This window comes from Rhamphochromis sp. 'chilingali' (genome assembly GCF_963969265.1).
Source record: "Rhamphochromis sp. 'chilingali' genome assembly, chromosome: 4".
In the NCBI taxonomy this organism is placed as follows: Eukaryota; Metazoa; Chordata; class Actinopteri; order Cichliformes; family Cichlidae; genus Rhamphochromis; species Rhamphochromis sp. 'chilingali'.
Window position 1 is genome coordinate 9,898,971 of NC_137948.1, and position 20,910 is coordinate 9,919,880.

Here is a 20,910-nt window from a genome sequence, read left to right on the forward strand (position 1 = left end):
GTGAAGACTCACACAAAATGGGGAGACTTTATAACTACTGACGGCCACCCTCATCTGGTTATGGTGCAGACAGAGGCAACAAACAGACAAAACCAAGCAAACTCTTCAGCTCCTGCAGAAATGATTGAGCGATGATTGGCTCAACTTCATAATCAAATAGAAACAAAGTGTAACAGTAAACAGAAAAGGAAACAAGAGGAAAGCACATAGTTGATGTACTGAATATGCAAATGTAATCAACCACAGCTGAAAATACTGATTTGAGCAGTTGTATTTATTACTCAGATGTATAATAACAATTTCTCATATATGACTTAACATGATGTGGAGCTGCACAAGATGAAGAGGAAAGAAACGAAACAAAGCATCAATCACACCGAACTGTATGAGTAACAAGCAATAAATACAATCAATCAAACTCATTTAAAGCTTTCTGTGGCCTCGAGTCCACGTGAAGACTAAACTGGAAAAACTGGACCTCACAAAGGTCCCATTTCAAGTTAAACAAGTTAGTAAAACCGTTGTTAATCTCTAACGGAAAAGTACTGGCAAAGCAAATATTGTGATGTCTGAACATGCGCACAATCAGTTAGCCTGTTTTGTAGATGGGGCAGAAACCAGGAGGTTACAGTCACCATTTCAAGAACTGAGTTTTAATGTAGCTTATTATGGTATCTAACATTTTATGAAGCCGCTGATGCCGAACATTTGCACTGATATTTTTACCACACTCTCAGCAATTATAACACCAGCGATAATAAAGCACTAGAAGATAACTCCCACTTACACCATTAGTGCTCTCTCCATCAAAGCTTCATGCCATAAAACAGATTCAAACAAATGTCAGGCAGCCTGAGCTGTATCGGACTGTTTCTGCCTTTATTTTGCTAAAATGCTACTTTATAAATTATACATATTTGTGTGGCATGTGTCCTTCTCTGCACAAAGTGAGATCTTTTCTCCAGAGCCAGCAGGGAGCAAGAAGAGCAGAGAGGCCAGACTATGGAGGCTGTGAGGGTGGGTCTTCTTACAGCAGTGGTAGGGTACCTCATGAAATCTTAATGCAAAACCTAGGGAACAAATTAAGAAGAAGAAAGGTATCAGTTAAAGAGCCAGAAATCCTGAATAGTGCTTTCACTTTGCTAGATACTTCACTAGATAGATACTGATGTGGATCAGGTATATTTTATCATTGGAACAGGAAATCACTCCTACCTGGACCATTTTCACTTATATTCATATTAGAATAATTAATTTTAATTTAACATTTCACTTTGAGTGTATTGGTTTTATAACTTTTTTTTTTATAGAGAGTTCACATTTTTTATCGCTTATATCTATATTTGTACATAACATCTGTAACAAGACTCTTCCGCCACAAGGTGTCTCTTTGAGCAATAACTAATGAATGAAAAATTTAAACCTGTAACAAGAATCAACTTTTAATAAGTTAATTTTTTACTTATTTGTTTGAATTGATTATAATTTGGGTGGAATGAAAGCAGTCCAGAAACATTTAAGTGCTTCTGAATACGATCCTGTAAAAAGAAAAGAAAAACGATTCCTTTAATAAGCTGCCTTTTATTTTACCTTTCATTGTCAAAACCCGCTTCCTTTATTTGTCCCTAATTCGTCTCGCTTTGTGGGTCACTAAAACTATTTTTTAAGCTAAAACTAATTAATAATCAATGAGAAACGTGACGAGCAGACAGCTGACCTGGGATCTGATTTCTACTCGCGTCCTCGCTCTGATTAACGTAGTTAAATCCGATCTCAGATCAGTGCTTTTCGCGCGCTTCCAACCGGTGACCACGTGTCTCCCTCCGGCCTGCCAGCGGACCATGTGGAGAGGCAAGATGGCGGCGCGGTGGAGGGGGAAAGACGGGGAAGTAAATGCCGGCAACAGCGACTTTATGGCCAGCAACACCCCCAACGAGGTACCGGTTTCCTCACTTTAGCTCATCGGTCATAAAATAGACCGCATAGTGGCGGGTTTCGGTGCATTAGTCGGGCGTGTATCCCCTGCTCTCGAGGCCACATGCGCGAATAACGACACGTGGCTGAAACGAGCTCGTAGTACTACTCAGGTAGTGATCAGGGAGCGGATCGATCCGCCTGTCATTTGGACGGTTTGGATGCGGGAAATGCTAAATGACAAGCTAGTTAATGAGGCTGTTCGTGTCTAGTTTGATGTTTATTAGTTTGGATGTTTAAACGGAGGGAAGCCGGTGAGTTCCCGCGAAGGTACAAGATGTTCAGATAAGGCATCGCCCTCCGTACGACCCACGCTGCTTTATTTCCCTCAACTATCCCCCAGCTGCTGTCCTTGCTTGACTGCCGGAAGCCTAATTTTAACATATTCCAGGCACTGAAATGAACCGCTGCCCTGTCAAGCAAATGCTTGGTTAGAGGAGTGCAGGAAATGAGAGCTGCTTCACTTCCCAGAGGTGCTGTACAGATGTTACACCCGCCTCTAGGGCCGTAGCCGGCTTCCTACTCATTCATCACAACTTGATCTTAAAAACTGAGGTTTCACTTTCCTGTTCTTTCCTTTAAGAGAAATCCTTTGCTGTCTGACTGAGTGTCTGCTCCTCTTTGTGTTTAGTTATAGTATATCGATTAAATACCCCACACAGTTCTTGATTTAATAGCATGAGCCACATAATCACATTTAGAGCCTAAAAAAGTTGCAGGGGTCTTTTAAACAGCGGCCACAAAAAATAGGCAAAGTTTGTTAATAACATGAAATACTATTAAAACAAAGATGCGCACTCCTGCTTCCCAGTGAGTTATAAGTGTGCTGTCACAGATTTAAATCTTTAAAAAATAAATAGTATTTTATAGGGTTTCTTAGGTCAAATTATTAGACCCAGTATCCAACGTAACACAGGCACCTTTCCTTTCACCAGCTTCTTGATTGAGTTATTCCTTGTATAGTAATGAGGTGGTGGGTGGGAGTGGTTAAGGATGGCTTCATTTATGTTTAAGCTATCCAAAGACGCAGTTTAGAAAAAAATATTTTGTGAATAATGATGTAAGAAAAAGCTGCTGGTGGACCGTTTTGGTGCTGATGTTAATGCCAGAGGAGGTTTGGTCCTGTGGAGTTACTGAGTCAGCAGAGCAGTGAGACTTTTGTGCCCTGTGCACCTCAGCGACCCGCTCTGTAACTTTACGTGGTCTGACACTACGTGGCTGAGCTAAGTTTCTAAATGCTTCTACTCTGCAGTAATACCATTTACAGTTGATTGTGGAAAATCTAGGAGAGAAGAAATGTCGCAAACTGAGTTGTTAAAGGTTTGCATCCTATTACAGCAGCTCACTCAAATTCATCAAGCTCTTTACAGCAAACTGTTCTTCGCGAATGTTTGTAAATGTTTCACTAGATACTTGATTTTCTGCACCTTTGGCAGAAGGACTGAACACACCTGAAGATTAAGAGATGTGGTCCATTACTATTGTCCATGTGATGCCCTTTTTTTTTCTGGCCCACAGTCATTGAGATGTTGATTATGTTAAACCCTGAAATGGACAACATTATGGACAGTCTTAATATTTTAGTCACAACCGCTGTATTCCACAAACTAATAAACAACTTAGCTGCACCACCATTCAGCTGCTCTAATGCTTCAGATAGTGCTGAGTGCAGTAAGCAATCAAACTATCATGTTCTGTAATAACAGCATTTCATTTAGGACGATACGTAAGTCAGTATGGGTTTATGTGTGATAGACAAGTACTCGCTTTTTAAACATGAGTCAAGTATCAGATCTGATCACAGTTTTTTGAACTTTTGTCAGAACTGGGACTTCCTGTTTTTGCTCTGGAGTTAGAGTCATGCTTCCTGATCTTTTGGTCACACCCAGGGAAATGAGTGTTTTGGGGTTTTTGTTTTTTATTAAGCAGGAGGTGTAAATATACTAATGTGTGTGCATGCAAATCAGTATAACATGGACATTGAAGTGTCATGCCTGTGTTTACAGCCAGTCCTGAGCAGGGCAGGTGTGGAAGGCGTGGACATGGACACACAGTCCTGTGTGGATCACTCCATCCTGGCCATCTTGGAAGACTCCACTGTTGCATCGGAGGTCAGAGTCAAAGCAGATTCATCTAAATGATTTCACTCAGTCACACTGGCTGTGTATGTATTTTGATTTGGCGTTCTCGCTTCAGTGCAAGAGCAGAGCTGAGGAAGAAAGCGAGCGCCTGCTGTCCGCCCTGACTGAGATGCTGGATTGTGTGGAGGATGACGGCAGGACTCTGTCTCCTTTCGACACCCTGCCAGACACCAAGTTCCTCAGCCAGGCAGAGTACAGGGACAACACCGTGGTGAGTAGAAACTAGAATGAAGAATTACTTGTATTGTCCACAGTCTGTTCTAGTAATCAGAGAAGAAGTAGGAGAAGCGTTTCGACTGTTTCATCATGAAGCTAATGATGATCAGCTAATGTGGAAATTTACAAAGCAGGATTAGTGTGTTAGTGAGGTGTCTGTAAATAAAATAAAGATTTTTCTATGTCACAACTTCAGCTCTTTTAGATCACCATGGTAACTTGTGTTTAGGTAGGAAGGAAGTGACATGTTACTCGCAGCAGATGCAGTATGAGATCTTGAGACCCCTCTCTCTCATTTTTAATAGGGATCATCGTTTGCTCAGAGACTTAGACCAAGATCTAAAACACCAACTACAGCATCCACAACTCAGAGTGATGGGGAGAAAGGCGAGGGGGGCAAACTAGAGAAAAGCGGTCTGTCACAGATGTTTAAGCTACAAGGCCAGATGTTTCATCCCAAAAATAAAAAGGCAGATGCCGAAGTCGAGGTTTTTACCTCGACTTCTCTCGTCAGCCTGGTGAAGCTCATGCATCCCTACTGTCTGAAGCTTCGTGTGGAGGAAGGGGATCAGCCGAGGACACATCCCACCATATTCTCCCAGGAAGAGGTGTGGAAGTACGAAAGACCAACTGGAGACAGTGATGAAGAGATAAATGTAGTATCTGATGACGAGGCGCCTGTAAGAGAGGCCAAGATACGAGATGAGGTAGATGAAAGAAGAGATAGCGGGCAAGTCCTGAAGAGCGTGCTGTTGAATGGAAACTCCAGATCACCCCCATCCAAAGGGAAGAAAAGAGTGAGCTTTGGCCCCGTTCGAGTGGCTTCATTGGATGAATCGGAAAATGGATTAAATGAGAGCGATCCCACAAATTGCCATACTGGTGAAAGTGAGTCACTTCCACTGAACAGCACAAACACACTTGAAAATCCAGCAATTGAAGCCTCAGCAACGTCCTCGGAGGTAAATTATAACAAAACTGAGGACCAGCAGCCTAAAGCTCAGACAAAGGCCAGATCACTCAGCCTCCAACAGTACAGACAGCTGCGCCAGAAGAGACAACCCCTGGTAGAGAAACAGGGGAACTACACTACCAAGTGGCCCTCTGTTCCTGAGCCCCCTAAGGAGCTGACCCCCATCCTCTGTTTGCAGAAACAAAACGGCTGCAAACCTAAGATGCCGCATCACTACCCAGACCCCCGTAAACCTGATTTCAAGTCATCCCATCTTGCCTCTTCACCACGCAAGCTTCACTCCTCAGAAGCCAAATCTTCCACTTATGTAAATCACAGCAGACTAAATCACCAAAGGACTGAATCCAAAGTCCTCTCGCCTGCCAGTCCACTGCCGGACATTCTTCATGAAAGCCAGAAAAGTCCAGTGAAGAAGCCAACAATACTTAGTAGTGACCCCCCAAATCCTGTCCTCCTTTCCCTGCCAGTTCTTCAGGCAGCATCACCATCCACTTCCAACTCTTCATCAGCACCTAAAGTGGAGTTTCTGTCCAGGGATTCAAGCCTGCAGAGCAACAGACAGCCTCAAGAACTCCACACTGAATCCTCAGCTGCACCTCTTCAGAGACAGACATGTTCCTCAGAGCTAAATCCCCAGGTGTCACCTCTAATCAAAGATTATAGCCAAGAGAGCATTGCACCACTTCAGGATACGAAGACAGCATTTAGTGAAATAGCAGATGATTCCTATATCTCTCAGGAACAAGAAAACTCACAGGGCATAAAATCACACATTCAAAAATGCAGTCTGAGCCCACCCAAAGGACCCCAGCGCTTACCAGAAACTCCACAGGCACCGAGTCCTGACGCACAGAGACCAGTAAAATGTTCCTCTGTCAGCCCACATTTCAGTCAGCCCCTCACTCACATAGATTCTGGAGCAGTAACCGAGGTCCTAACCCACAGTATGAGTCCTCCCGAGGAACCACCACCTCCTCAATCCAGGTGCAGAGTGCAGGGAGCAACAGCTGACTCAGGTAAACACAAAGGAGTAGTTTCACATTTTAGGAAATATACAGAAGTTGATTGACTGTGAAATAAATGTAGAAGCAGCCAGTTAGCTCGACTTAAAGACTGGAATCTGGGGAAAACATTTTCAAAGGCAAAATATGCCTGATTTAAAACAACAGCTATTTTTTATGTTTTGTGCCAGGAAGCATACTTTCTCTTTTTTTTGCTAGTATATACTATGTTGCGATCATCACAGTGCGGCAGTAGAGCACTTATAAGCTGTTTGCTTTCCACAACAAAAGCAGGAAAGGAACATGTTGCGAACTACCAGGAAAAACTGGTAAAACTTGTGTGGGACGATGACGTGGAGACAGGTGTGCAGACAGGAGACGCATGCAAAGTTAAAGGCTGTCCAAAAAACTCTGCATACTAGAAGATTCAGTCTTCATTTTTACTGTTTTCTCATAGAACATATTAATAAGAAAGCCCAAGGATTTTGAGCTTACATGGTGTTGTTATTATTTTGAGTTAAATGTGATGATGATAGGAGTGTGAGAGAACTAAAGGCGAGCATCTTCCAAAGCGATCTTTTCACGTTTGTTCTTTCTTTCATCAGGAATTGAAGCGACTGATCTGACCAGCTTGTTGGAGCAGTTTGAGGAAACACAAGGTGAATTTTGTCAGATTACTAGCAGCGGTGTACTATGGAGGCTCACGTCCTGCGATACATAACCTCTTTTTATTTTTCCTCCTCCAGCTAAAGAAGAGAGAGTTTGTGAGAACGAGCCCGCGCTTCTCCGTGCTGCTTCATTAACGGCGATGTCCTCTGTGGGACCACTTGAATCTTTAAGCACTGCAGAAAGTCAGAAACTCCAAGTGTTGGAGGCTGTGGATATCCCTGAGCCCCTCAGCACTGAAATCATTCTGAGCACTAAGCAGCCTGCAAGACGGAAAAATCCTCCATCCAAGGCTATTCAGATAATTGACCCCCGTCCTCTGCCGTCCAGGAAGACTCACACAACTCAGTCAGAGTCAGCTGCAGCTCTTGCTTCTTCCCACATATTTGTGCACGTATCTGCCGATCACGATTACTGCGGCTCTGTAGATCATTCTCCTGTAAATGCTTCTCAGCGTAGCAGAGCTAAGCCCCGTTTACTCAAGGATGCTTCTCAAACCACAAATGAGCACCATGTGATGACCCAGGGCTTGCAAGCTGCAGGTGAAGAGAAGAACCAGATTACAACTGTTAAAACACAGTCAGTGCTGCAGCATCAGTTCAATCAGCCCAGGGCCAGATCAGAGACCACAGACAGAGCTCTGCAGTTTGCAGACTGTGCTGCCAAAGAAGATCGTGGGAGGAGTGAAGACAAGACCGCTCCATGCACCTTCCCGACACCTCCACCCAGCCCTCCTGTCAGAGGCAGAGAGAAGAGGAGATACAGGAGAAGATCACCACGGTCCGATTCAAGCTCCAGCTCCCGGTCCTCCTCTTCTTCTTCCTCATCCAGCTCTTCATCTCGCTCTCCAAAAAGATTAAGGTACTCATCTTCTATCATTCACGTTCAGCCTGAGCTTTTGCCTTTTGTGGCTACAATATGTCTATCTTGCAGGCTCCATCGCAAGCGTTCAGAGAGCAGCTCGTGTTCATCGTCCCCCTCTTGCTCCATGTCCCGATCCCCTCCTCGGCGGTACAGGTCAGGGTGCTGTACACCAAGATACAGCAGATCACGGTCCAGATCTTGGTCCCGGTCCACATCCCGGTCTCGGTCGCCATCTCCACAAATATGCTGTAAGCGGTGGAGAGACTTTTGCAGGTCAGTGAATATTGTTGATGAGCTGTAACCATCCAGTTCAGATACAGTGCAATTGTTGCTAACTGCTAGAGAACTAGTGCGAACTTTTGACATAAAGAACAATCGCACTGACTTGTCGTTGCCCCTGATTTTATGCGATAACTGACACATTCAGTGGGAGCAAAATCTCACTCTCCATTTTCTTCGTCCGTGCAGCAGCAGCAGAGAGTCCAGGAAGCTCAGGAGAGAGCATGAGATAAGGATTCAGAAACTGAAAGCCATAGTGAGTAAAACTCATCTGACGTACTGATATTTTTTTTTTGCTTTTCCAGTGGGCGGTAACTATATCGCATTTAATTCTTTCACACAGGACGAGCGCCGGGTGGTGTACGTCGGCCGCATCCGCAGGTCCATGACTCACGATGAACTGAGAGAACGCTTCTCTCAGTTTGGAGAGGTGGAGTGTGTGTCACTTCACTTCAGAGATAGGGGGTAAGCATGCACCATTACAGTTTAACACGTTTTTTATTGGCTTTACAGTGAAATGGGTCACCATTAAACTCAACATCTTTGGTTCCCACAGTGACCACTATGCCTTCGTTACTTTCTACAACATGGAAGATGCTTTCGCAGCCATCGATAATGGTGGGAAACTACGGCAACCTGATGAGCTGCCCTTTGACATCTGCTTTGGTGGAAGACGGCAGTTTTGTAATACAAACTACACGGATCTTGGTAGGTCTAACACCAACAGCCAAGACAAACACTACACTATAGTGAAAGGAGAGAGTTACCGGACAAATCGATAAAAAACAAAAAATTTATCTGGAAAAGACTAAAAAAAATTGCCCTAAAAACTACTGTGTTATGAAACGGCAGGTGAACCTACACATGCTGTATCCTTCAATTTGTTATGACTGTACAGACAGTATACTGTGTATTCTGCACAGTATAAGAGCACCAGCAGCACATGCAGGCTTCAAGCTAAGGTCTACAAATATAATAAGAACAACTACTCATCTGTGGCGTCCGCAAGGGAATAAAAGCCCGGCCTTATAATAGCTGTGTGAGAATGGACAGGCTGAAACACGCTTGGTTTATTCTACCAGAATAAAGGAAAAAAAGAAGTTGAATGAAATCATATTAAATGTAGCCAGACAACCAAAAAAAATAATTGAAGTTGTAGAGATGTGACATTGTGACTAAATCCAACAGATTAAAATTGAAAGTTGCTCTCAGGCATTTAAAAAAAAGAAAGAAACCACAGTACTCGTTCAGACATGAGGCTGAGATGTTCAGCACAGGAAAAAGGGGGTTTATACCCAACACAGTCAACTGTTGTTTATGCTCTTTAATTGCAGAGCCAAAGATGCCACCCCAGAGGTGTCCCAACCTGTACAGTGTGGGTCATCTCTTTGGGTTGGGAATTAAAATTGGTGTCATATATGATAATTGTGCACATTTAATCTGTTTCATTACAAACAGAAACCAACTGCTAAAACACCTCATGACTTCCCAGCAGGACTAGCATGTTCGATTCGAGTCTATCATGACAGTCCACTCACTTCTGTGAGAATAGAGCACTCCAACAGCACCACTGTGTACAGCTGAAAACCTTAATCAGAAAGATGAATGATGATGATGATGGTGTAACTAGTGTAAGTTATAAATTGATTAGGTGAGTGATTTTCTAACTTTTTGTGCCCGAGGCACCTCGTAAAGGTGAAGGTGCATCTGTATCTGAATCCACACAGGTCCAGTAAACGGGCTTGTTGCTCTTTTTAAGCAGCTCTAAACATTCCAGGCTTCAGGGAGGAGAGCCACCCAGCAACTAATCCCTATTGACTTTTGTAGAGCACCGGCGCTCTGGGCCCAGGTGTTGCTGATTGAAAATAAGGCACACATCCTCTCCAGTGCTCATAGAAAAGAATGGCCACACAGACAGGCTGAGAGGGAAGGAGGGCAGAGTGGGTTATCACGCAGCCTCCGCAGACAGATGAAGCACTTGGATTAAGGGCCAGTGTCACTGCTGGTCAAGAGTTACAGTGCAACAGTGTTATCATAAACTGAAATTTTGAAGCTTCACAAAAGCTGTATTTGCTACAGTGCTCTCACACTATATTGTAATACACATCGCGGACACCCTCATCACCTTGTTGAACACAGCAGTGAACATGTGCACATCCCTCTCTTTCTCAGATGCAAACAGAGACGCAGAAGCGTCTCCTTCCAGGACCAAGTTTGAGGACCTCGACTTTGATTCGTTGCTGAAGCAGGCTCAGAGAGGATTAAAGACGTAGCAGAGCCGAGAGGACGAACGGCAGCACAAGCCTGGAAGAAAAGATGGAAGCGTTTGCTTTGGGGGGGTTTTTCCACAAACCTCAGAGCATTGTGCTCATACTGGCATGGGAAAAATTTGTTATAAGTTTTCATGTTTTGCTAAACTATATTGTAAATGCATGAAGGTTTTTATGTGTACAGTTTATATGTACAAACATGTAGCACTTGTATGCATGCAGTTACTCGTGTGCAAAGTTGACATGTAGCACTTGATGTGAGACAAGGTTTTTATGGCATTCCAGAGCACTGAGAAAAGTTTGTATAGGGAAAAAAGGCAATTTATTGTTTTTCTGTTTACTTGGGTTAATTTGAGTGATTAGATATTTTCATGTAGATATTTACCTCTGACAAGGAGCTTTTGTTATTGTGTTGATTTGTGTGTTTCTTTGCTGTTCCGGACTGATTTAAATGAACGTTTTTGAGGGCTTGGACTAATGTAGAAGGGGTTCACTTTTCCAGTAGGTCCACATTTGGATCTGTTCTAGTAGTTTATTAGACATTTAGGATTATATCTTCACAAACATATACCAAACTTAAACAAGAAAAATTTGGTGACATCATATTGATGTTGAACCAGATCCAGATAATTGTGGCAGACAGTGGTTTGCTCCACTGCTTTACTTTCCATTGGTGAGCTTGAAATAAAGGGTGTGATATATTGCTCTTTACATAGAATAAACAATGTTTATGGCTGTAACCACACTGCATTACCTCAGTTTCATCTTGTGCATTAATCTGGCTGCTATGTTTTTCAGGGGGGTCTCCTTAATTGTTGGTTGACAATTAAAATCATAACCTGTTGAATTTTCAAGTGATTGTCATCAAGTGTGAAATTTATTTCTGATAAAAATAATTCCCCGTGGGCCCACACAAGTGATTCTTTTGGTCTATGCAGTGACCCCATTTTAAAAAAGTCCTTAAAAAACCTCTGATTCAAACCTGTGATTCTGGACTGCAGCTACTGATAGTGACTGCACCTCTAGTTAAATTGCTGGCATATTAAAAAAAAATCTACATTTAGAATCACTAGAAAGCACCAATTATCTGTGGAGACTTGATATATTGAGATTTTGAGCTCCCAAAGGTGTTTTTACTGTTATAGACTGTTCACATATCTTAACATCATCACAGTACTTAGGATTAGACTTAGTTTCCGACGCCACAAAATCCTCTCCTGGCTTCAAAAAACTAGGGCCAGCAATTTTGTGGACAAAAGTAAAATTAGCCTGATGATGCATTCGCAAAACCACACACTCAGGAGAGGGAGTGGGAGTTCTTTGGGCGATCTCCTAAGAGTTTGCTGATTTATATGCAAAGATCTAGACAGTTTATTTCAGTAATTAACTACCAAGAAGAACTGCAATTTGTGCCTCAGAAAAGATAAGGGAGTGTGATATAAGGCCATTGGATCCATCCTGCCATTGATACGAGACTTGCTGCTTTCATGCCAAATTCTGACGCTACCATCTGAAGGTTACAGCAGAAAGTGAGACTCATCAGATCAGGTAACATTTTCCCATTTTTGTGTTTCCCTACAAACTGTAGCTTCGGTTTCCTGTTCTTTGAGTTGACAGGAGTGGCACTGCCGTGGTCTTCTGCTGCTGTAGCCCACCTAAGTTCAACAGGTTGTCTGTTCACAGATGCTCTTCTGCATACCTTGGTTGTAACAAATGGTTATTTTTGGCCATCCTCCGCTGACTTTTCCATCAACAAGGCATTTTCACCAAGAGAGCATCCCTCTAAACCCTCCAGGCGTTTGTGCGGGAAAATTACCAGCACTTCTGGCACAACCAGCCATGTTTGAACTGTTGCTCAGTCTGAACTTCAGAGGGTTGCCTTGATCGTGTCTAGAGGCCTAAATGCATTGATTTTCTGCAGTGTGATTGGCTATTTACATAAACTGCTGTGGAATACTACAAATTTTGGTATCAATCTGATACCAAGTAAATACAGGGCCAGTACTACCAATAGCGGTACCGATACAGATACTTTTAATCTATAAACGCAGCTTATCAATGTGCCAGCATTGTGTCATGATTTATGGGATCACTAATGTGCAAATTCTGAACACATATTAAGGGTAGGTGATTTTTACTATCCACAATAATTATTGATTAATACAAAAACCACACCTTTCACTCTTTCCGCTTTACCTGGAATATAAATGTGCCTTTCTCTAAATCACTTTGGGTCAATCTGTAAATGTCTTATAGGCTGTAAATAAAATAGATGTGACAATCAACACAGAAAGTTTCAGACGTTGTTCAGATCTTGAGTTAGATGTTTTTCATTAAAAAAGAAGAAGAAGAAGAAGAAGAAGAAGAAGAAGAGTAAAACCGTTTATTTAAAACTCTTTAGTGGGCTACATGCTGAACTTCAAAGATAAAAACAAAATATCGATCCTGTCACGTTAGACACCAAGACCAGCTTTGGTATAGATGCTTGGATCGATTCACCCACCTTTACAAGCAGCTGCTGGACAGGTGTACTTAATAAGGTTGCTTGTTACATATTTCTATAATTAAGAAGACTAAATCTAATAAAACCTAAGCTATAAAATAAAAAAATTTAAAGAATAAAAACTAAAACGAAGCAAAAAAAAAAAAATCCTCTCGAAACTAACTTAACAAACTACCGGGTATGTTGAAATTAAAACTGTAAAAGTTAGTAGAAGATACTGAACTCCTGTGGCATCCTGCGTGGTTTTTTTTTTTGTTTTTTTTTTTTGGTGTGTTGTCCCTTTAAGTTGTGGGCACACTGTCCCTTTAAGACGTCCACCCGGTAGTCAGACACATGCGTCTGAATATGAGCTGAACTTCAGTTATCCGCACCAAACAATAGCTGCGATTCTGTTTCGACCATTTACAGGTTTGGACATTTATTGGCGTTAGCGCGATGTTGCGCAATGCTGCAGGTGTTTAACCCGACTGTTACTGCGCAGGCGTGAGAATAAGGTGCAATAAATGCGAATCAATTCAAAGGTTGGCGTGCAGAAGCATGACTGTCAGTATCGCCGTGTCACAGCTGGGGCTGCAGACTGAGCACTGTTAAAGTCAAAAAGCAGGAAGAGACTGAATATTACAGGAAAACATGTCGAAACCGGACAGTACCAAGCGACAGCCCGTCACCGGGACTGGGCGCTTCATCAGCGGCGTAGTAGAAGGTGAGCAGACCCGGAATCAGGGGCCCAAACACCGCGGCTCCGCTAGATTACAGGTTCTTGAATGCTTCCAGCTGCCCGCTTTAAAATGCATCTGATTAATCAATCATGCATTGATCACTTTTGGTAAGATGACGCGTTTTGAAGTGTAAGTCGACCTTTGCTTGTTACAGGCTTTTATGGGCGGCCGTGGACTATGGAGCAAAGAACAGAACTGTTTAAGAGGTATGTGGTCTTAGGCACCAAGCGAAGAACTGGAAATGATGAACACACTTCCTGAAAGTAATAACAGCAGCTGCTGATTTTGACATATATAGCTGTATTCATATTCATGTATTTATTTATTTTTTAAATATCCAAAAGTAGTTGCGCTGAATCATTTGCATGAATGAAATGACATGCAGGTGATTTGCATTGCTTTTGTCACAGTTTCTCTTACACTGGCAATTTCGGTTGTTATTTTCTGTTATTACTAGAAGCTTTTATTGTGATCAGGATGCGCACCAACATTTAGAAATGTTGCACTGAGAATTTCTAACCTCTGGCATAATATTTTGGTTTTGCAGGGAACAGAAGTGGGGTTTGAACACATACCTGTACGCCCCCAAGGATGATTACAAACACAGGATGTACTGGAGAGACTTGTACGCTGCTGAGGAGGCGGGTGAGTCTCACCGTATCACATTCATAATTCAAAACCACAAAAATCTTTCTGGTCTTGGAAGCAGATGAAATTCAGTTGCACCTGTCTTTAATTTTAAAAGTAACACTGACTAATTCCCTGATCTATTAGCAGAGCAGTTGTGCCTCCATGCATAGTCCGCTACCTTAACAAATGCTCATTTAAATAAAAAATCTGTACTATATTTCCTCCTCAGACAACTTACTAATTTGCAACGTCCAGTTAACTGCAATGGAACTGAAACTATGTGTTTAAATTTACGTGTGCATATCTGAGTCCTCATTCAATAGTCGTGCAAAACTGGTTATAAATTGAGCCCCAAACAATAAAAGTAAATTAAAACACATAAAATAATAAAAGTTTGGTCATTTTGCAGTTGTCAGCTCTTCCGAACTCATCCCCTTACGACTCATTGTTATCTCCTCAGACGTGTTTAAAGTGTCTTTGGGTCGACTGTCTGGATGTTATCAAAAACATTACAATCTGAAGTGCAGTGAAGACGATTTGATGTTTAACCTTTTTCAAATTATCATGTTTTTGATGACCCCTCATCAAGTCAGTGGACTTCAGACCCACCTGTATATGCTCGTAAAGTTTCCCCGCAGACACAAAAGCAGCTAAATCTAAGGTTAAACCATGTCACTTTAACTCTTTGTTTTAAATCTGTTCATTGATGGGAAGTAAAGGGATCATTAACAGAATTTGTGAACTGCATCATCAAATAGCATTTCTTCTTTGTCCCTTTTCTTTTCATAGAACAATTAACGAGCCTGATATCAGCAGCGAAACAGCACGACGTCGAGTTCGTCTATGCAATCTCACCCGGTCTGGACATTACTTTCTCCAACCCTAAAGAAGTAGCTGCCCTGAAGAGGAAACTAGATCAGGTAGGACTTTGGAAGCAGAGGTGATGGGTGCAGCAGGAAAAAATATAATATAATTTATAATTGGTTGTATCTCACTTTGTGGCTCTCCGAGGGTTTGGACAGCGCATTGCTTAGCAGTAAAATGGATGCATTTAAAGTGGGGTAGTAAAATTATACAGAGGCTAGTGTAATTCTAGGTGGAATAGCCTTTTTTATGTCTTTGGCTGTAAGCAAAGCGATGCTAACTTTCACTTGACCCTGTTCACTGACAGAAATTACATTTGTTCCTTAGGTCAAGGAGTTTGGCTGCAGGTCTTTCTCTTTACTCTTTGACGACATCGAGACTGAGATGTGTCCAGCTGACAAGCAGGCTTTCAGCTCCTTCGCCCACGCTCAAGTGGCCATCACTAACGAGGTGTACATGCACTTAGGAGAGCCCGAAGTCTTTCTCTTCTGTCCTACAGGTCAGACAGCAAAACAGTCCAGTCCAGTTACAGTCCAGTTAAACAGGGAGCGTTGTGGTAGAAAATAATACACATTATTCTAACAGTTTCTTAATGAGTCACTCTTTATCTTCAGATTACTGTGCTGTCTTCTGTACGCCCAGTGTAACCCAGTCCTCGTACCTGAACACTGTGGGAGAGAAGCTCCTGCCTGGCATTGACGTACTGTGGACTGGTAAGATTACACTCAGCCGGAGCCTGAACCTGTTTCCATGATCTTGAATTTCCCCAAGGTTAATTATTCATTTGTTTTTACTTTTTTTTTTTTTTTTTTTTTTTCATTTATTTAGGTCCAAAAGTAGTATCCCACAAAATCTCAGTTGAATCCATAGAGGAGGTATCCTCAGTCCTGAAGAGGGCACCAGTCATCTGGGACAACATTCATGCCAATGATTATGATCCCCAAAGGCTTTTCCTTGGACCCTATAAGGTTATTTTTTTCTCTTCTTTATTTTAACAGTGTTAGATTGTGTGTATGTACCAGTATGACTCCGGTGTCTATATATTATTGTTTTTTTCAAAAAGGATAGACCCACTGATCTGATCCCAAAACTGAAAGGAGTGCTCACAAATCCCAATTGTGAGTTTTACCCAAACTTCGTGGCCGTTCACACTCTGGCGACATGGTGTAAAGCACCTGCCGAAGGAACACCGAGGGATGTGGAGATGGGTGAGTTTCTGTTAGTCATGATTTAACAAATGCATTTTTTTTTTCTTTTGTAGAAGGTAAAACATTACAGGACTACCCTCAAGTGCATTCAGCGACTGTGTAGAAAGTAATTTGCAATCATAATATAGTGAACCCAACCTGCTCCTGATGCTTTCAGGAGTGCTCAAAGCCAACAGTCTGGCCTTTCTCCTCTGGCATCAACAAGGTTTTTTCTTTTCCTTTTTTCCGCAAAGAGTACTTCAGCCTGCCTGACACCAACAACCACGCCATGACAGTCAGACATCATATTTAAAAATAAAAACATGCACTTTTTGGAATATTTTGAATAGTATTTTTTGCTTCATAAGGCCCACCCCGCCTGAATCACTGTTGTCTGTGGAAGCAACATCAACATCTATTTATGGTGCAGATTTATTTTTCCAGTTTTGACAGGAAATGCTGTCAGTGTTGTCGTTGTGTTTGCTGGAATCCACTCCATGCTGTCTGTGAGGTCACGGAGCTTAAACATTGTCTCACTTTCTCTGACCTTCACCTCCAGGTGATGAAGAGCAGGATCCTTGCTACAGCCCACAGAAAGCCCTGAATCTGGCCCTCACTGACTGGCTGGAGGAGTTCATGAGCACAGATCAACCAGGAGGTAGAGTCTTATTAAATATGGTTTAATGATATTAAAAGACATGAATGGGTGGTTGTCACTTTAATACACGGTATGTCTGTGCTTCCAGGCCCTTGTCATCCTCGCCTGAAGAAAGAGTCATCAGAAGAGGAGCCCATGCAGACTGACATGGGTGAGAGCCCCTACATTCCTGGTCCCGGGGAGAACCCATTGTACACAGCTGAGCCTCTGACCCTGGATGACCTGAAGCTGCTGTCAGACCTCTTCTACCTGCCCTACGAACACGGTACCACAGCCAGGACCATGCTGCAGGAGCTGGACTGGCTCAAAAACCAAAGTCAGGCAGCAGCTGCAGAGACAGACAAGGTAGTATTTATATTTATATGCAAACGCAGATCATTTTTCTACATGTTGTCCTCCTACAGCTGTTTTCTGTTTTTTCAGACAGCAGAGTGGTGCTCAAGAGCCCAGCAGTTCGATAACATGTGTGAGGCAGTGGTGCAGATGTTCAACCGCCTGTCAAATGCCCCGAACCGCAGCATCCTGTACGATCTGTACAACTACATCTGTGACATCAAGAGTGGGGTCGGTCTGGCTCGAGCCTACGTGAAAACACTAGGTGAGAAAACGAATATATTCCACTCATATTGCAAACCAACACTGAAAGACTGCTCTATAGATGAAGACGTTGCGGACCCCTTAGTAGCAAAATATCCATATCACAATACGGACAAAATAACACTTGATAAACAACAATAAACTCAAATTTACATCTATATAAACAGATATTTCTTGAATTCTTTGAAGAATTCTGAAACTAAGAAATGCTGGAGCATCTCATTCAGTTTGTGTGATTTTCTGCTCCCACTGTTACCTGTAATAAGAGATGAGCTTGTAAGCATTTTTTTTTCCAAACAAAAACTGCAGCAGCCATGAAAATCAGCAGGGAACTGCATTTAGATTATCAGCTCGATGATTAATCCTTCTATCTTTTTAAGAGAAGTGATTATGCTTTGGTTAAATGAGGTGTGAAAGTGTGAACTGAAGCTGCTTACTGTAGCTTTTAATATTTTGTTGTGTGTTGCCTTCCACAGGAGGCCACAGCCAACCCTCAGCCCAGTTATTGAACGATGATCCTGAACCTTGGGGCTTCAGAGGAGGCCTGTCTGGAGAATTCCAGGTAAACTAAGCAGTGCAGTGAGTTGTTATATAAAATCACAGCAGTGATAATAGTCAGTAACAAGGCAAGGTCTCCAGCTGATGTTTTGTGCTCCATATTTTATTTTTGCACTCCACTAGAGTAGCTTTGCATTATTCACAGTTCAAAATAATGTTACTGAGCCTTGGTGCAGCTCCTTGGTTCTTCTACTGTCTCAAACAAGCTGCTTTATATCCGCTCCCTTCAAGCCAGCTTTCATTTGATTGGCTGCCCTTCATAAAGGTGGGCGGGGCCTCCAGTGCTGTGTGCCTTGACATCATCAAGGTCCAAGAGTTTAAAGAAAAAAAAAAAATGTCCGTGAAAACAAAAGCAATCTGATGTCTGAGCTTCTGGCTACAGTGATTATGTGCACAAACGTTTATTTTATTGTTTTCATGTTTAACGTTACCATCCATCTGTAGTGCATACTATATAAGCACCACCTTGTGATGCTAGATCCACCTGATTTTTAAACTTTGGGTTTCTGGTGTCTGTTTTCTTCCGCACCAACAGAGGATGCTGCCAGGACATGGAAACAGAGACCTGTTCAGACATCCTCCCATGACAGCAGTTTACTGCATACGACCCTACTGCCCTGAGGACAAGGTGAAGATGCTGATCATCAGTGGTTTAGTTTTCTCTCGATTAAAATTCAGGAGTGATGTTATGGAGTATTTCTTTTTCTTTCTAGCCAGAGGTAGAGAGGATTTTTAGGGAGATGCAGAAAGCAGGAGAAGGCAACTCTGCTCTGATGGCTCAGTCTCCACTTATCAGTGACAGGTAAGAGTTAGCTACTCTGTTAGTGATGTGACCTCACTAACCACTTTCCTCATGTTGATTTTTGGAAACTGTGGTCCTCGTTATTAAAAGTCCACGTGATTCACAAGTTGCACAAGCAGGAAGCATGCATCACTCCTCGAGTTCTCAGGAAAAACCGCCCCTCACTTTGAACGTCTATTTTCAAAACACCAAGATAGTAACAAGTGATGTCACGATGGCTACAGCAATCTTTTATATACAGCGGGTATATTGTTAAAACGCACTTTAAATTACTTGGGATGATAAACCTTTTTTCTTCTGTGAATGTGATCTTCCTCTTCATCTTATTTTTTTCCCCTGGGGCATTGCAGCCTGTCAGCAGGTGAAATCTCTCCTTCCCCTCTCTGTGGTCTTATCCTGGAGGATTACCTCGGGCTGTGTGGTTATGCACTGGCCCTCACTGATGCCAAACCAGCTGCAGCCAAGATCCAGGTGATTCAAAGCAAGATGTGAAAATTTTTCTAGAATGCAGTATAACCATAAATGCTGTCACTTGACTGTATTCTATTTCCAAACTCCAGAGGGCAGTAAGTGGTTCAGTGTTTGAAGAGTTCCCCTCAGTGATTGCTCTGGAAATGCTCCCTCGGGTCACTGATCCTTCTCCAGCCAAGCGCATGATTGGTCAGCTGTTGTCCTCCATCAGGAGCAGTGGTAGGTTGAGATTTCACACTGTGAACTTGATCATTCTGGATGAAGCTCATCTAACTGCACATGTTGAGGTTTATGAGGCAGAAAATTAACCACATGGGGGAGCTGTTCCATTTAGAGCAATATCATTCTATATCTATAGATGTTTATAATATAAGCTGCTTTGCTGTTTAAGGGCCCAGTTATGGTCTTTTCCAACTCCACGTGTTTGTTCTTGGGTTCCAGTAGAGTGGCTTTGCATGAATCACAGTTCATAATAATCTTATGCTGTGTATAGGTTCATCCTGTATGAAATAAGACATTTAGCTCCTCTTGTCTTTAAAGCTACCCTCAATTTAAGGCAGCTTTCTTCTGATTGGCTGCCCCACTCAGAAAGAATGTTTAAGCAGGAGATAGGTGGGGCTTTGATGACCATACTAGGGATGCATGCAGTCACCAACATAAAGAGAAACTGTAGGAAACAGTGTTTTGAGCAGGTTGAAGCCCACGCTGTTAGCTCACAGGGGTTACTTTTACACATGCTGACCTTATGATTTGAAATGCTTTCTAAGATTGTGTGTATCCACCATTCTAACAGTATATGTATGGAAGAAAGTAAGGAAAAGCATAATGGTCTCCTTTTAACACCCCCATATATACTTAATTATAAAGTTAGTCTCAGAATATTTGCATCTGTGAAATACTTCACATAAAGCCTTTACTGCTTCTTTTATTACAAAACTCCAAAGTTACCATTGTTGTTTTCCTTTTAGGGTCCAGAGGAGCCTTTTGTGAGTTGAGGCAGAGCAATCGGAGGATGCTCGACTTTTATTCCAAACTGGGCTCCTTCAAACTCGTACAGATGGACGGGCTACCGCAAGACATCCTTGTAATGGCAACGAGCCTGTGAAAAAAAAACTGCTCACGAGTACTTTCCTCAGGTTTGAAGTGAGGAGATAAACATCTGCTATGTGACTAATCGCTAACTTTGGAGCATGTTAAACTGATTCAAAATGTTTTCACGTTAGGCGGTTAATCAGTGTGATCCTGCACCCATTGCCAAGTCTTTGAAAGGCCTGATTAAACCTGAATACTAACTAATGTATAGTGAAGTGTAATGCATTACTATTGATTTTGTAGACATGAAACTGTATAGGTATTTTTTAGATGAATTTGTTGATTTAATCAAGTTAAATAAATGCCACGAAATACCACAGCAAATGCAACATTAAGATTTTGGTTTCTTGTTTAAAATCACGATTCACACGCGAACATTTAAAGAAGAAATTTTAATCTTTTCAGGGGATACAGGGAATATATTAATGATTAATTATGGTTACAT

The 20,910-nt window shown here is 42.2% G+C and overlaps 2 protein-coding genes across 3 annotated transcripts; both read left to right on the plus strand.

The window, feature by feature from the left end:
• Positions 1-1,791: 1,791 nt before the first annotated feature.
• LOC308395580 (uncharacterized protein) lies at positions 1,792-11,238 on the plus strand. The gene is made up of 11 exons (XM_080880497.1): positions 1,792-1,937; positions 3,981-4,085; positions 4,171-4,326; positions 4,637-6,320; positions 6,911-6,964; positions 7,052-7,832; positions 7,905-8,108; positions 8,304-8,370; positions 8,458-8,579; positions 8,671-8,822; positions 10,287-11,238. Exons 1-11 carry the CDS (start codon positions 1,842-1,844, stop codon positions 10,385-10,387), a joined length of 3,522 nt encoding a protein of 1,173 aa, XP_080736623.1. The 5' UTR covers positions 1,792-1,841; the 3' UTR covers positions 10,388-11,238.
• A 1,967-nt stretch (positions 11,239-13,205) lies between these two features.
• On the plus strand, positions 13,206-20,801 carry ogal (O-GlcNAcase like). Of its 2 annotated transcripts, XM_080879740.1 has the most exons (17): positions 13,206-13,590; positions 13,761-13,812; positions 14,154-14,251; positions 15,026-15,156; positions 15,428-15,599; positions 15,715-15,813; positions 15,929-16,068; positions 16,164-16,308; positions 16,847-16,945; positions 17,034-17,290; positions 17,369-17,543; positions 18,019-18,104; positions 18,636-18,728; positions 18,814-18,902; positions 19,253-19,373; positions 19,463-19,592; positions 20,342-20,800. In XM_080879740.1, the coding sequence occupies exons 1-17, from the start codon at positions 13,518-13,520 to the stop codon at positions 20,476-20,478; spliced, it is 2,097 nt and encodes a 698-aa protein (XP_080735866.1). In that variant the 5' UTR covers positions 13,206-13,517; the 3' UTR covers positions 20,479-20,800. The 2 variants fall into 2 exon arrangements, with proteins under 2 accessions (XP_080735866.1, XP_080735865.1); XM_080879739.1 differs by having other exon boundaries at positions 17,034-17,543; positions 20,342-20,801.
• Positions 20,802-20,910: the final 109 nt, after the last annotated feature.

What these genes read in the sequence shown, in the direction of transcription:
- LOC308395580 (XM_080880497.1), top strand. Translation starts at nt 1,842, where the DNA reads ATGTGGAGAGGCAAGATGGCGGCGCGGTGGAGGGGGAAAGACGGGGAA. An exon ending in GCAGTTTGAGGAAACACAAG is followed by an intron (nt 6,965 to 7,051) that starts GTGAATTTTGTC and finishes TTCCTCCTCCAG; the next exon opens with CTAAAGAAGAGAGAGTTTGT. An exon ending in TTCAGAAACTGAAAGCCATA is followed by an intron (nt 8,371 to 8,457) that starts GTGAGTAAAACT and finishes TCTTTCACACAG; the next exon opens with GACGAGCGCCGGGTGGTGTA.
- ogal (XM_080879739.1), top strand. Translation starts at nt 13,518, where the DNA reads ATGTCGAAACCGGACAGTACCAAGCGACAGCCCGTCACCGGGACTGGG. An exon ending in AGAACAGAACTGTTTAAGAG is followed by an intron (nt 13,813 to 14,153) that starts GTATGTGGTCTT and finishes TTGGTTTTGCAG; the next exon opens with GGAACAGAAGTGGGGTTTGA. An exon ending in GAGCACAGATCAACCAGGAG is followed by an intron (nt 16,946 to 17,033) that starts GTAGAGTCTTAT and finishes CTGTGCTTCCAG; the next exon opens with GCCCTTGTCATCCTCGCCTG.